Source organism: Diplodia seriata (assembly GCF_021436955.1).
Source record: "Diplodia seriata strain FDS-637 chromosome Unknown scaffold_9, whole genome shotgun sequence".
NCBI classification, from domain to species: Eukaryota; Fungi; Ascomycota; class Dothideomycetes; order Botryosphaeriales; family Botryosphaeriaceae; genus Diplodia; species Diplodia seriata.
The window spans coordinates 491,971-506,542 of NW_027117316.1; the positions used below are offsets into that span (position 1 = coordinate 491,971).

Sequence of the window (14,572 nt, forward strand, 5' to 3'; positions counted from 1 at the left end):
GGCCAAAGGGAAAACGAAATGAAACCTTTCATGGACCCCGTTAGTTCTCCGAGTTCCTCTTTTGCGCATCTTCGACCGCAGCTTCCCAACTGGTTCTGTGGATGAAGATGTACTCAACCAAAGCGACAATCCCAAGCGCAAGAGCGGGTCCCTGGAGTTCATCGTTAGCCCCGGTCTTTCATATCAGCATTGGTCCCGTCACTTACCGCCCACAGGCCATACAAGCCCCATCCCAGTCCAAACCCGGTGCCGAAACTGATGGGTAGCCCGATCAGGTAGTAAGAAATAAGGTTGACGTAGCCGCCGACTTCCTGGCGACCGATTCCGCGCAGAATACCGCCGCAGCATGCTGCCAGCGCATCGAATAGCTGGAACGCGGCGCACAGAGGCAGGATCGCAGCCACAACCTCAACCACGTCTGCGTCGTTGGTGAACAGCTGGGGAATGTAGTTTCGGAGCGACGAGAGGAGCACGACGTTCAGGATACCAATGCCGAACTCCGCAACGAATGCTACCTTGGCGGCCGTCTTCGCTGCGTCAGAGAGCGTGGCACCAATCAGGTTGGCAATGCGCGTGCTGGCTGCGATGGAAACGGGGAAAGGAATCTGGTATGTGATGGCCGTCAGAGTGCTGAGGACACTCTGTGCGGCAAGATGCGTCGTCGAGATCCAGGACGCGGATAGGGTCAGGATCTCGAAAGCCAAGAATTCAGCTTCCACCATGATGAGCCCAGGGAGAGCAAGCCTGATCATGGGGCCCCAGTTCCTGAACGCCAGACGCGAGAATCCACCCCAGCATTGCCTGCCGTCCACGAACCGCACGTAAAGGAAGAGCAACAGCGGCATGAGATTCTCAGTGATTGAGACAGCGATGGGAGCACCAACAAAGCCCCAATCGAATTTCTGTACGCCGCGTCAGTCTTGTCTGGAGTTCAATGCGCGGCACCAGGGTTACTCACCCAGACGAACAGCCAGTTCATGAAGGCGTTCAGCGGAGCGCAGATTAGCAGCACGTAGAAGGTTGCTGAGAATAGGCCTTGTGCCTGAACGAACCTCTTGCCACTCTCAAAAGCAGCATATCCCGGCGCGCCGGCGATGAGAACCTTCAGGTAGAGTCCCGCCAATTGCGCTGTCTCCTTCTCAGGCACAATGGCCTCAAGAATCTGGGTACCGAAGAACCATATGACGGCAATTGGGACGGTGATGGTCCACAAGAAATACACCATGCGCTGCAACTGCAGTCCGACCAGCGTTTTATGACCCGAACCGTACGCCTGGGCGCAAAGCGTGTCCAAGCTGGTGGCAAGACCCTGGTAGACCGAGTAGCCAGTGATGGAGGCCGTCATACTGGCCAGACTGACGGCGCCCAGCTCGACTTTGCCAATGTGACCGACGGTGAAAATACTCGCAACAGTCAACGAGTACTGCAGCAAGAAAGTGAGGATGAGCGAGGGAGAGTATTTCGCCAGCACCTTAGCCTCTCTTTGCCATGTGGTCTGGATCATTCCAGCCGTCACAGCCTCCTCCCACTTCTGCCTGATGTTGTCCGGCGTGTCCAACCCTCCATAAGGCTTGGTCGGGTCGGCCGGCCTTGCGGCACCAAGCAGCGCAGTGCGCTCTGACAGATCGGACACGCCGTTGCCAACGGCATCGTCTACCGCAGCCTCCTCGTCAATGCTCCTGCGCAACCTGGGGATCGAGAGGCTTGCTCTCAAGCCCTTGAACGAGGATTGGCCACCGCTGGAGCGCCGGCGCGGGTGTTTCGGGGGGAGCAGAGCATTGTCGCGCAGAAGACTGCGCTCGTCGTTCCGCGCCTCTTCGGCTTCGCGCTTGGTTAGATATCCGGGCTCGGTTACGGATGGGTTCTGGAAGACGGCGGCGCGCGGCCCGGCGGCGATGTAACTCTGGCGGAGGTAGCCTTCGGCGAGCGCGTGGTCAGAGGGCTTGATGGCCCAGCCATGTTCCTCGGCATCGTCGTCCTGCGGCGCGCCCGCTTGCTCGGCTTCCTCTTCGATGTCGCGCGCGATAGCAGCTTCGGCGATAGGAGACGAAGCGCTGAAGGAGCTCATATGCGACCTGAATGACGTACTGAGCAGGCGCGAAGACTGGTCTGCAGCGGAGGTAGGCGCTGTGTAGGGGGCCATGGCGGCGGCGCGAGCTGGGCAATGGCAGCTATCGGGAGTCCGGGCTTCGAGGGCAATATATGGGCAGGAAATGGTCAGGCCATTGGGGAAAAAGATCCGGGCAGGCGCGCAGAGGCGATATGAGGGCGGGCATCTTGTTATCGTGCCGAGTCAGTACCGTGGCGCCGTCTGTGGTGACTCGACCGCGGCGGGGGCGGCAGCGTGCGGCGAAGAGCTCCACCGGGCCCCGATAAGTAGCCATGGAAGCGACGGCTCACTTTGGGGCCGCCGGCCGTATCACCTTTTTGGAATGTCCTTGCGGTGCTTTGGTAGTGCACTGCCGCAACCACTACCGCTGCGTCGCGTGCTGAGCGAAAATTTCTCTCGCTACCTAGGTACTTCTTCGTCGTGCGAGCCATTCGGAAGGCCGCCTGCTGTTGACTCAATCACACCATGCATTGGCGATCAGATCGTGAGCACAGTCGCTGTATTCCATGCGGGCGATCACCGGGCTAGTGCTATCTACCACGCCCGCTCATTGGACACCCGCAGCATCTGCTCACGCAGGGCGTGCTTCTGCAGCCTCCAGCCATGACAGATCGAAATTCTATGTGGTCCGCCTCGCGCCCAGTTGGCGTTTCCATGCGCGGAACCCGCGGGCGCCGCAGATCGCTTTTCATGCTGTCCGACGTGGTGCGACGCGCGCCATCCCTCCGTCATGCTTGCTGGAGCTATGACGGAATATTACTTCTCCACCCAACGCCGTGCGCAGCTAGGGCCCTCCCGTTTTCCAGGGTAACCCTCTGTATAACAATGCGCATTGCTTGGCCTTGCTTGATCCGTGCAACTCTAGGAGCTTGCACAACCAGACGGTGGTCAACGGGCCCATAGGAACTTGAAGAAGCTACAACATCGAGTCCAAGAGCTCATATAGCCCAGCCTGAGGCCTTCTTTGCCGAGGTCCTTGACTTTTGAGGAGCTGGCTTGGTGGGGAGCTGCATGTCGTCGTGCGTGATATCCGGAGTGTCGTCGTCGATTTGGAGAACAGTCATGCCGTTGTGGAGGTCATGAGCTACCTCACCATTGTGAGAATTTGCAAGGACCTCGTTGTCGTCTGCTGAGTCTGGTTGCTCGTCCTCATCCTCGCCCTCGTCATCTTCCTCGTTCTCGGCGTCTTCGGTACCTTCGCCGTTATTCTCAGCATCACCATCGCCGTCAACGCCGACGTCGCGCATATATGACTCTAGTTCCTTGGCCATCTTCCTGCTGAAGCCCGATGCCTCAACCTCAATATCCAGTCTCCTTGCCCCAGCAGCTTCGCCAACTGACTTGATAGCGTCCTTGAAGAATGGCCCGGGCTCATCGCTGACAAAGTGGTAACGCCGTTCGAAGAACCGCTTGATGCAGTTTACATCCCTGTCAAAATAGTACTCCGCATTCGAATGGTCGATGGACACCATCTGAGGGAAGTCAATGAGTACGGGCTTGAGCGTAATCTTCGGTGGCGCATCGACGTCATCCGAGCTGGATGGCTCTGCCTTCTCCTCGACCAGAATGTTGAACTCGTTGAAGTCACCATGAATAAGGCCATACTTGGCCAGACGAATAATCATGTTCAGGAGCTCCGAGTAGAGCTTCTCCGGCTGGGGTACGCTGGATATGGTCCTCAATGGAAAGGCATCCACCAAGCTCATGACAATGGTGTGTCTGTTCTGCGCAATTGGCTCTGGCACAACGAAGCCGTTGTCTCTCAAGGCCTTCATGAACGCAAACTCCTTCATTGCTGCCAGCCGCGACATGTACATCCAGGATCCCGAGGAGCGGTTGCGGAGGTAATCGCGGTTGGCCTTGACACTGCGGAACGAGATGCGGCCGAGACGGTGGATCTTGAGGACTCTCTGCACCCCGCCTGGCGAGGCAACGACGATGATGTCCGACTCCTTTCCCACGCCGATCTGGTTTCCTACGCTGAAAACGGTGTTCTGCTTGCAGTGCGTGTTCAGGGCGAGGTAATCGAGCCCGCCGTAGGTCAGGCGGTATCCGTCGTATTTCGCGTTCTTTACTTTGCCTATGAGGCCGACCTTTGCCAGGTTGGAAATGCACCGGTGCACGCCACCGCGCTGCCCAGAGATGCTTCCGATCAGAGGCGTGGGCACGACCTCGTGGTTCCTGCTACCCATCTCAACCTGCGCGCGCATCAGCCGTTAATCGCAGGGCCGTTGGTGAGGCGCACGCGTGCGTACCGCAGTGAGCACACGCCAGTCATCCTGGGTGAGGTATCTGATGGCCTTGGTATCGAGCTTCATGGCGCCGAAGTTGGGCTGCGTGCGGGCAAAATTATTGCGCAAAACTAGAGCGGGCGGCGGGCGGTGTTGCATCACTTTTCAGTGTTCGCCGGCTCAACTGCGGCATGGGTGGCCAGTGCGACGAGCTTCCAGCGCGCCTCCAGCAGCTCCAAGACCTCAGCAACACCAACTCCCTCCCCCAACCAACCCTCATCCTCCGTCTTAGTCGCAACTCCCGCCCATCCGCCGTCTGTCATCTCTGCAGGTCTCCACGTTCCCTGCGCGCCGCCATCCCGCCCCGCCGCCTTCCGCTGCTCACTAATACTGCTCCGAGATGGCGAACGAGGACGACAAGAAGCCCACCGCCGCCGACAAGGGCAAGGCCAAGGCCGTGGACGAGACCCCCAAGGAGGTCAAGAAGGACAAGGATGGCAACCCCATCAAGGAAGATGAGAAGATCATGCCCGCAGGTCAGTCTATTGCCGCCGCGCCGGGTCGCCGCATCATGCACTGACACAGCCGCAGAGGAGCTGAGCGAAGAGGATCAGCAGCTCAAGAATGAGCTCGACATGCTCGTTGAGCGGATACAGGTGCGTTTGTCTTCGTTGCTTGCTCTGCCGACGTACTGACGCTTGCCTGATAGGAACCCGACACCAGCCTGTACAAGCCTGCACTAGAAGCAATCAAGAACTTCATCAAGACCTCCACCTCGTCTATGACGGCAGTCCCCAAGCCGCTCAAGTTCCTCCGCCCGCACTACGAGTCGCTCGAGAAGACGTATGAATCATGGCCGGAGGGCGAGGACAAGGTACGGCCATACCAGTCAGCAGCTCCAGAGACAAGCGTTAACATTGATTGCAGCAATCATTAGCAGATATGATGTCCGTTCTCGGAATGACCTACTCGGACGAGAACCGCCGCGACACTCTCAAGTACCGTCTGCTTTCCCCATCGAAGGACCTGGGCTCGTGGGGACACGAGTACATGCGCCACCTGGCTCTGGAGATCGGACAGGAGTTCCAGGACCGTCTGAACGACGACAAGGTCGCTGACGAGCTCGTCGATCTCGGGCTAAACCTTGTTCCTTTCTTCCTCAAGCACAACGCCGAAGCCGACGCTGTCGACATCCTCAGTGAGCTCGAGATGATTGAGTCGATCGACCAGTATCTCGATGAGAACACCTTCTCGCGTGTTGCGCTGTATATGGTCAGGTGGGTTATTGTCTGAAAAGATTGGAACGAGCTCATGGCGCTAACACGTTTCGTAGCATGGTTCCCCTCCTCACCTACCCTGACAACGACCGCTTCCTCCGCACAGCATACAAGATCTACCGCGATTACAAGCAGTTCACACAGGCGATGGTGATCGCGATCCGCCTGAACGACAAGGAGCAGATCCAGGACGCTTTCAACGCCACCGAGGACAAGTCTATCAAAAAGCAGCTGGCATTCCTCATCGCCCGCCAAAGAATAGTTATCGACTTGCCTGAGGAAGAGGAGGATGGCGAGTTGGCCGAGTGCCTGAACAACACCAGACTCGCGGACCATTTCAAGGTGCTCGCGAAGGAGCTCAACATCCTGGACCCCAAGACCCCCGATGACATCTACAAGACTCACCTCGAGAGCAGTCGCACAGCGGGCCTTACCAACACCGACTCGGCCAGACACAACCTCGCGAGTGGTTTTGTCAATGCCTTCGTGAATGCCGGATTTGGCAACGACAAGATGCTCCTGGTTGAGGAGGATAAGCAGAGCTGGGTGTGGAGGACCAAGGATGAGGGCATGCTGTCGACGGCAGCATCCGTGGGTCTACTGATGCAGTGGGATACCGAAGGAGGCCTGGACAAGATCGATCGCTACACCTATCTGGACGAGGACCAGATCAAGGCAGGAGCCATGCTCGCCAGTGGTATTGTCAACTCGGGTGTGAGGAGCGACGCTGATCCTGCTATGGCTCTTCTTGGTGACGCAGACAACCTGGAGAGCAAGGTGGTGGCGATTCGTGTCGCGTCTATCATGGGTCTTGGCCTGGCATACGCGGGATCTAACAAGGAAGAGCTTCTCGAACTTCTCCTGCCCATCGTCAGCGATACCTCGTTGGATATGAAGCTCTCAGCCATGGCTGCTCTGTCTCTGGGCATGATCTTTGTTGGTTCTGCTCACAGCGATGTGAGTGAGGCCATCATCCAGACTTTCCTGGATGAAGACCGGACGAAGCAGCTTAAGGATAAGTGGACGCGCTTCATGGCTCTTGGCCTTGCGTTGCTCTTCTTCGGCCAACAAGAAGAGGTTGACGTTATTTTGGAGACGCTGAAGGCGATCGACCACCCCATGTCGAAACCCACTTCGGTTCTTGCAGAAGTTTGCGCTTGGGCAGGTACTGGAGCCGTGCTCAAGATTCAGCAGCTGCTCCACATTTGCAACGAGCAGATTGACGAAGACAACGAGGAAAAGAAGGGCGACGAGCTTCTGCAGGCATACGCTGTCATTGGTATCAGCTTGGTCGCCATGGGCGAGGAGGTGGGCCAGGAGATGGTGCTCCGCACATTCGGCCACCTGATGCACTATGGTGAGACGAACATCCGGAAGGCTGTGCCGCTGGCGTTGGGTCTCATCAGCCCGAGCAACCCTCAAATGAAGGTGTACGACACGCTTTCGAGGTACAGTCACGACAACGACAACGACGTGGCAATCAATGCCATCTTCGCCATGGGTCTCGTCGGGGCTGGCACCAACAACGCACGTCTCGCGCAGCTGCTCAGGCAATTAGCAAGCTACTACTCGCGCGATCCCAACGCACTGTTCATGGTGCGGATCGCCCAAGGTCTGCTGCACATGGGCAAGGGCACGCTCTCGGTCAACCCGTTCCACACGGACCGCCAGGTCCTGTCCCGTGTCTCGGCGGCAGGGCTCCTCACCGTCCTGGTGTCGCTCATCGATGCCAAGCAGTTTGTGCTCTCTGACTCGCACTACCTGCTCTACTTCATGGTCACTGCGATGCAGCCTCGCTTCTTGATCACGCTGGATGAGGAGCTGAAGCCGTTGACGGTCAACGTGCGTGTTGGTCAGGCAGTCGATGTGGTTGGGCAGGCAGGTCGCCCGAAGACGATCACTGGCTGGCAGACGCAGAGCACACCGGTGCTGCTCTCGTTTGGAGAGCGGGCGGAACTGGAAGACGAGCAGTACATCAGCTTGAACAGCACGTTGGAGGGCGTGGTGATCCTAAGAAAGGTATGTTTGAGTGTGTGAAAGTGCAGTGTGCATTGCTAACGATGGTGTAGAACCCCGAGTGGGAGGAATAATTGCTCTCGGATGGACCGGTCACTGGCATGGGGATGGGCGATATGGGTTATAGAGTCACGACATTCGCGGGACGGGACGCGCTGCGGTGTACAAATAGAAGCATTATGCCGAATGTGCAAGCAAAACGATTGCGTCTACGAGCAGAGTTGTAATGCGAAGCATGGTAATCATCTAGTCACGATGTGATAAGCAAGCAATGGAAAAGCAGGGGTTTGTAAGGTTTGGTCAGCAGCCGCCAAGCTTCCAGCCGCATGACGCAAGCGGGGCAGCGATGATCCGGAGAGCTCGGCGACGCTCCTTCCATACATAAACATCCATTGCCTCAACCCTTCGTCACAGCATCACGCAAGCTTCATGAATATCGCCCTCGCGCGCACAAGACTCATTGGCAGGCACATCCATCCCACCCTACGACCGCACATTTCCACCGCCCACATGTCGGTACGTCACCAGCATCAACTGCCCCACCCTTGCTGAATACACATGCCTTTGAAGCCAACACTGACCGAACCACGGTGGCAGACCGACAAGAAAGACATTCTCAACTGGGTGGACCCGAAGGACAAGTCCGGAGAGTTCAAAAGGCAGACGTCTGTTTTCCGCAATTTCATCTCCAACAAGCCTGGCGCCGAATTTCCGCCTGAAAAGGGGAGATATCATCTCTACGTCTCGTATGCGTGTCCGTGGGCGCACCGGACGCTCATTGTGAGGAAGCTCAAGGGCCTGGAGGATTTCATTTCTTACACGAGCGTGCATTGGCACATGCTCGAGAAGGGTAAGCCACGAGAATGTTGCAGCTACTCACCACCACGCCTGACCTCTTACAGGATGGCGTTTCGCCACTCCGGATGAGAAGATCCCCGGTGCCAACACCACACCGGACCCATTGCACCCGGACTTCACGCACCTGCGTGACATCTACTTCAGTCAGAACCCCAACTATGAAGGCCGCTTCACCGTGCCCACGCTGTACGACAAGAAGACCAAGCAGATCGTCAGCAACGAGTCGAGCGAAATCATCCGCATGTTCTACCACGAGTTCGACGAGCTGCTGGCCGGCGAGCCCAAGCAGCTCGACCTCCTCCCGGAGGCGCTGCGCGCCGACATCGAGGCCACGAACGAGTGGACATACAACGACATCAACAACGGCGTCTACAAGTCCGGCTTCGCCACCACCCAGGAGGCCTACGAGCGCAACGTCAAGCAGCTCTTCGCCGCACTCGACCGCGTCGAGGAACACCTCGCGTCTTCGCCGGGCCCCTTCTACTTCGGCGACAAGGTCACCGAGGCCGACGTGCGGCTGTACACGACCATCATCCGCTTCGACCCGGTCTACGTCCAGCACTTCAAGTGCAACCTGCGCGACATTCGCTCCGGCTACCCGGCCATCCACCGCTGGCTGCGGAAGCTGTACTGGGACGTCCCGGCGTTCGGCGAGGAGACGACGCAGTTCGAGCACATCAAGAATCACTATACGAAGAGCCACAAGCAGATCAATCCCTTTGTAAGTTTTTCCCTCGTGAGTTCTGAAGAGAACGAGAATGGGACAGGACTACGTCTGTGACAGAATTTCGCTGACAAGAGCGTGACATATTCAGAGCATCACCCCTGTTGGACCGGAGCCTGCTATCTTGCCGAAGGACGAGGAGGTACCTGCGGTGAAGGCTGCGAAGGCGTAACCGAATGTGAGCACGAATCTGTGGGAGCTCCGATTGTAGTATATGCTTTGGGTGTTACGAATCCGCATTTATTTGGAAAGCCGTCTTAGGTCTACCGAGTAAATATGAAAATCAAGTTCTTCTTCTTCTACTTTTGACAAAGTCGTTTGCACGACTTGACGTAACCATAACCCACGCAAACAACTCAAGATACATTAGCACAACCACAACCTCCGCCGAATTTCGTGCCCCCTCACTTGCTCACAACTCGACGTCCACCCATTCCCGCATCCACCGGCCCCAGTCTGCGACGTCGGCCCCGTTTCGCGTTGCAACCGACGGCCGCCGCCCACCTACCCACGCACGTTTCAGCCGCTCCGGTCCAATGTTTTGCCCGCGAAACAGATCAATGCGCCGGGATTTCGAGTCGAGTATGCATGAAGGCGGCATGCATGCATGCATTGATGCAAGATGAGTAGTGGCTTCGGATATGGTATGAAGGGAGGTTTGTGTTTTGTGGTCGGAAGCGCGAGCAGCCGTATGTGGGGCCGTGGTGATGGTCGTCGTAGTTGTGGCGAGTGGGTCGGATGGCTCTGCTGAGGTGGGGAAATGGTCAGTTAGTATCGCTTGGGGTGTTTTGATTCACCGTGGATCAATCCGGGAGCCTTCGTGGTTGGTGTTCATTCCATGGTGAAGGGCAATTCTCAGTGCTCGGAGGTGGGCTCGGTACACAACGATATCGGGTGTGGGAGCATCTGCATCTGCCCGCTGAGCAATTAAACTACGGACTGCGTCGTACTGTTTGTGTGGAGCTGGTGAACCTACTAATTCCTTGTGGGAGGCAACATCTCCAAGCTCGGCCGTCAGAGCTCCTTCTCAACACTAGTTCTCGCCAGTAGCGCACGCCATCTGTTATGTAGTACTATTGTTTTTTCTGTGAAACCTACGTACTGCTCGTAAATCCAATCGCAGCCCTGGAAGAGCATATCCAAAATTATCATTGAGGGTTTCCAAGAATTTCCAATCGGTTCTTGGCTTCGAAACGCTGCGCTCAGTTTCCTGACGCAGATAGATGTACACTGGCTTACTCGAGTAGCATAAGATGGGACGAATGGATCCCGCCACTGTTAGAGAGCAATTGCAGGGGAGGTTGCGAAGTGTCTTTGTGAGCAAAGTCTGCATTGCAAGCGGCAACACTACAAGGAAAAGCAACGGGCCGCGCTTGCGCTTTTCATTGAACCACACCCAAAGCAGCAATCTACGCAGTTGTCGTGACTTGTCACAATGCATTCGCGCGTAACGCCTTCCAGCTCCGGCTGAGGCGGAAATGGGGAGATTGAAACAAATCAGGTGCGCAACGTCCGTTCATCGTCGTACACGATGATGTTCTGGGGGCATCTGGGCACGGTCGATGGGATCACAGCCCTTGTTATTAGCAGACTAGGCCTATAGCGCTATATAGCCGGAATCGTTTCCCGTCTTTCCGCCTGACACGCCGGGCTTGTGTGGAACGAGCCTGTTGTAGTGTACCCACTCTTTCTTTTGGCCCCGTCACCAAACTTCTGACGTCGCAAGGCGGCGGTGGCTGAAGTCAAGCCTTGGAGAGCAGAAGAGAGTGTTGTCCACGGGCTACCGTCCAGCCACGTACCCATGCCACTGCTGCTGTGCCACCTGATATCCCAATTACTTGATCTGCAGAGACTCCCTGTACCTGTCACGCGCTTCTGTGCGCGCTGAACATGAGGTGCGTGATGAGTCCGCGCCGCAACGGACTTGTCCTTCGTGGAGATGTCTTCTGCGGATACAACCGAATCGGCTTTACCGAGCGCGACTAAACTGCCACAATAAATGAAACGAGCAGGTTGATCCGAACCATCCCTGCAGCCCGAATACTCGATTAAGACCTATTGCTGATCTCCATTCCCCGTTTCTCATCTACAGTGGCGTGCGGCGACTGCTGCGCCCCCTGTTTGGCGCCATCGTTAACAGAGCTTTGTTAATCCACTGTTGCGTGATACTCTTTGAACAACGCTACTGGCGGTCTGAGATCTATGTCCGCGACTGGCGCCCGCATGCTATTGCTTTTGAGGCGGTGAGCGGAGAGTCCTGAACCGGACATCCACTGCGGTGTTCTTCGTAAATGGAACTTGGCTACGGCACGTTTTTTCTTTTCCATAATCATTCAATGTGGTCAAGAGAAATAGTTCTCGGCTGGGGCAAAACTCGCACAGGGATCTCTTATGGCTTCGCATTCCTGGCGGCGAGTGATGGTGAGTTGTGATCGATTTGAGATTTGGTGGCCTGACCTGGAAGTGTAACGATGTAACCACCCTGTCCATTCATGAGCCGTGTTCGTATTATTTCTTGCTTCGATGTATGAGGCGAACATGCTGATCGTCAGTTGTCTTTCAACATTCTGTATTGAGCTTGTTGAGTATAACCTGTGGAGTTGATACTTCTCATGACACATGGCGAGACTCTAACCAAGCATCTCGGTAAGGCTGAGGCTTTCCTAAGCATCTCGTAGCTAACCATCTTGGGTATCCTCATCAACACCCTGGACTCACCCTTAGCGTAGAGCATTCTCAGCACTATCACCCTATACATCGGGACAACGGACCGCTTTCCCGTGTCCGATGCCATAACGGTCAAAGCTTGCCGCACGGTTATTCCAACCCCACAAGGGAGGGACATCGCAGTAGCAGATCACAGCTGAGACAACTCCTCTTTCAAAAGCTGCTGCGGCGAGCCTAAACACTTGGTCCCGGTGGCCATCTCTCCGGCCGCCACTTCGAGACCGATCATCGGATTGCGCCGTCAGGGCACCCTGCAAGAGCCTCTCGAGAGAGCACGGCACACCACCAACGATCCCAGTCACGGATCCCATCACGATAGCATCCACGAGATATGATCGGCGCCGCCGCCCAACGACCACCACCAAGCAAGGTCACTCGATCAGCAACAATAACAACACTCACTTTAACGATCAGGTACCCCGTGCATCGGAGATATTCTCCAAATTCCTACATCGATGCCTTGCTTCCGCGCTCCTTTTGCCTACGAAAAGGCTTCTATCAGTTATCGAGCCCCTGCCATTAGCAACCTGAAATTCCCAGGAAACCTGCCTCAGCTCTCGTGGGGGCGTTGCCGAGCCCCCTCTCGGGCCTTGCGGCCCTTTCCGGCTTGCGCCATGTTATCACCGACACGCAGGGCGGAAAGCAACGAGAGTGGGTGGGAGGGAAAGGGGGTTGTGGCTGTTCCTGGGAAAGATGGTCCGGGGTGGCATAATGGGACCTGCATTGCACATCGCCAAGCAAGAAGAGAAAGAGAGAAAAAGGTTTGATACTGATTCTGTAGGCACGTCGGCGCGCGCACGCCGAGTAGTGTGCAGTAGGAGTAGCCCCCCAGGTTTCCAACCAAATGTGATCGAACCGCTTTCAGAGCGTCGGACGAGCGTCGTCCAAAGCCGCCGTGACACATGTCATCGGCCAGCCCGACAAGCAGTGCTGTATACAAGAAACAAGCAGAGAGTGCCGATCTCCAGCACTCTCCCCCCCATAAGGAAGCTCACTCACGACCCCGTAGACTGTCCCTACTGAAGATCAGTGGTGGTGGTGGTGCATGAGCATAAAAGTGGCACAGGGGGAAAAAAGAGTTCGAAAACGTCCGACGGAGTGCGCTTCCGTGGGACCAAAGCTTCGTCTCCTCCTTGGATGCCCAAACGGGAGGTAAGCAAACCGGTTGCGGCCAAGCCCCGCCGCGGACGTCGTGCAACAAGACTGATCTAGTGGCGCTGTCATCACTGCAGCGTTGACGTGCTGAGGCGTAGCCGGCTACTGCATAAGTGGATCGGACGACGGGATGAGCTCCGCATGCTTCTGTATGCGGTCTTCTTGGAGAAGCCTGGCAGATGGCTGATCAAGCTTTTTGTTTTTTTCTTTTTGCCGCAGCTCGAAATTAGAAATAAATCCATGACCCTGACAGTTGTTTCCTTTTTGGGAAAGAAAATGACATGAGGAAGATGCCCAACTGTACCATCCCTCGAGCCACGGCACTCAGGCTCCCGGCTCGCAACGGTCTGTCCGCATTCCACTCTATTCTCTGGTAATCAAAGCAAGAAGAAGACGCGAAACAACAACGCAACAGAGCACATCAAAGTGGAAACACAAGATGGTCGAATCATGTGCTCCATGGCAATTCAGGCTAAATGGGAGTTCGGCGGAGCGGACGCGGTGGCGGGATTGGATTTGCATGCATTGCATGGGTGATTCGCTGACGCAAGGGGCCCGGTCATCTACCTAAACCACCAAAAAAAGAAGACAAGCCCATTGTCTCTGATGAGCTGCCACCACCGATCCTCTTCCTTACCTTGTTGCCCCCCATGCAACTGGAATTTGACATCTTACTCGCCACGTGCTGTATCGCATGATGCCCCGCCCAGCAAAAGACGGCAGCTGCATGCGGATGCTGCGCTGGGGGGGCCGGGAAATGGTGTGGCGGCGGCGTCGCATCCGCGGTGAGTGTATGCATGCCCCGCCATGGTAGGTTGACTCGTATGATCTGCAACGCTGTAGTGCAGCTGTTCGTAGGAGAACAAGATGAGACAAGGGAGCTGCATACAATGAGCACGATGCGCAGTCTTGACCGGTCGTTTGAGGTATGGCTACCGGGACGTGTAACAGTGATGGATGGACTTTTCAAAGGCTGATGATGGCGGTGGCGTAAGGCAACGCGGGAAACGGCTGGATCCTATTGGCCCAGCCTACGGCTTCGCCGCGGGTTGCATGGCGGTAAGCTAAGATGGATGGCGTCGGGGTTGGCGGCTAGACCGTTGACAGTAAATGCGCACGACGCATGGCGGACAAGGGCTAAAACGCAGAGCGCTACACGATGGGCGGCTGGCTGGCGGCCTCTGGAAGGCGGTCCTGCGTCAAATGCCGTCGTCGATGCGCCCGGGCGATGAGGGCTGCAGGTTGGGGTCGATGATGAGCCGCATGGATTCGCCTCTTTCCCGTCCATTCACATCCAGACAGGCGTCATGCGCTGAGATGGACTGGAAGCGCAAAGCCTCGCTCCGTTTCTCCTTCAGCCTGACCATGAGTCACGAATACAACTGCCAAAGCGAATCCAAACGGCACAAACCGGTGTTTTTGGCTTTTTTGCCTCGTGTGAGATGCGCGCAACGAACCAAACCCGCGGGTATAT

General features: G+C 56.3%; 4 protein-coding genes across 4 annotated transcripts; 2 read left to right on the forward strand and 2 right to left on the reverse strand.

Moving 5' to 3' along the window:
- Nucleotides 1-40: 40 nt before the first annotated feature.
- SLS55_008573 (uncharacterized protein) lies at nucleotides 41-2,143 on the reverse strand (the record flags this gene model as incomplete). The annotated part of the gene is made up of 3 exons (XM_066779981.1): nucleotides 41-151; nucleotides 207-902; nucleotides 959-2,143. 3 exons carry the CDS (start codon nucleotides 2,141-2,143, stop codon nucleotides 41-43), a joined length of 1,992 nt encoding a protein of 663 aa, XP_066629210.1.
- Nucleotides 2,144-3,048: 905 nt separating this feature from the next.
- rio2 (Serine/threonine-protein kinase rio2) lies at nucleotides 3,049-4,428 on the reverse strand (the record flags this gene model as incomplete). Its single annotated transcript, XM_066779982.1, has 2 exons — nucleotides 3,049-4,308; nucleotides 4,366-4,428. 2 exons carry the CDS (start codon nucleotides 4,426-4,428, stop codon nucleotides 3,049-3,051), a joined length of 1,323 nt encoding a protein of 440 aa, XP_066629211.1.
- Nucleotides 4,429-4,741: 313 nt separating this feature from the next.
- On the forward strand, nucleotides 4,742-7,708 carry RPN1 (proteasome regulatory particle base subunit; the record flags this gene model as incomplete). Its single annotated transcript, XM_066779983.1, has 6 exons — nucleotides 4,742-4,877; nucleotides 4,933-4,997; nucleotides 5,051-5,215; nucleotides 5,269-5,618; nucleotides 5,675-7,637; nucleotides 7,688-7,708. The coding sequence occupies 6 exons, from the start codon at nucleotides 4,742-4,744 to the stop codon at nucleotides 7,706-7,708; spliced, it is 2,700 nt and encodes an 899-aa protein (XP_066629212.1).
- Nucleotides 7,709-8,144: 436 nt separating this feature from the next.
- ECM4 (S-glutathionyl-(chloro)hydroquinone reductase) lies at nucleotides 8,145-9,388 on the forward strand (the record flags this gene model as incomplete). The annotated part of the gene is made up of 4 exons (XM_066779984.1): nucleotides 8,145-8,150; nucleotides 8,232-8,484; nucleotides 8,537-9,213; nucleotides 9,350-9,388. The coding sequence occupies 4 exons, from the start codon at nucleotides 8,145-8,147 to the stop codon at nucleotides 9,386-9,388; spliced, it is 975 nt and encodes a 324-aa protein (XP_066629213.1).
- Between the last annotated feature and the right edge of the window lie 5,184 nt (nucleotides 9,389-14,572).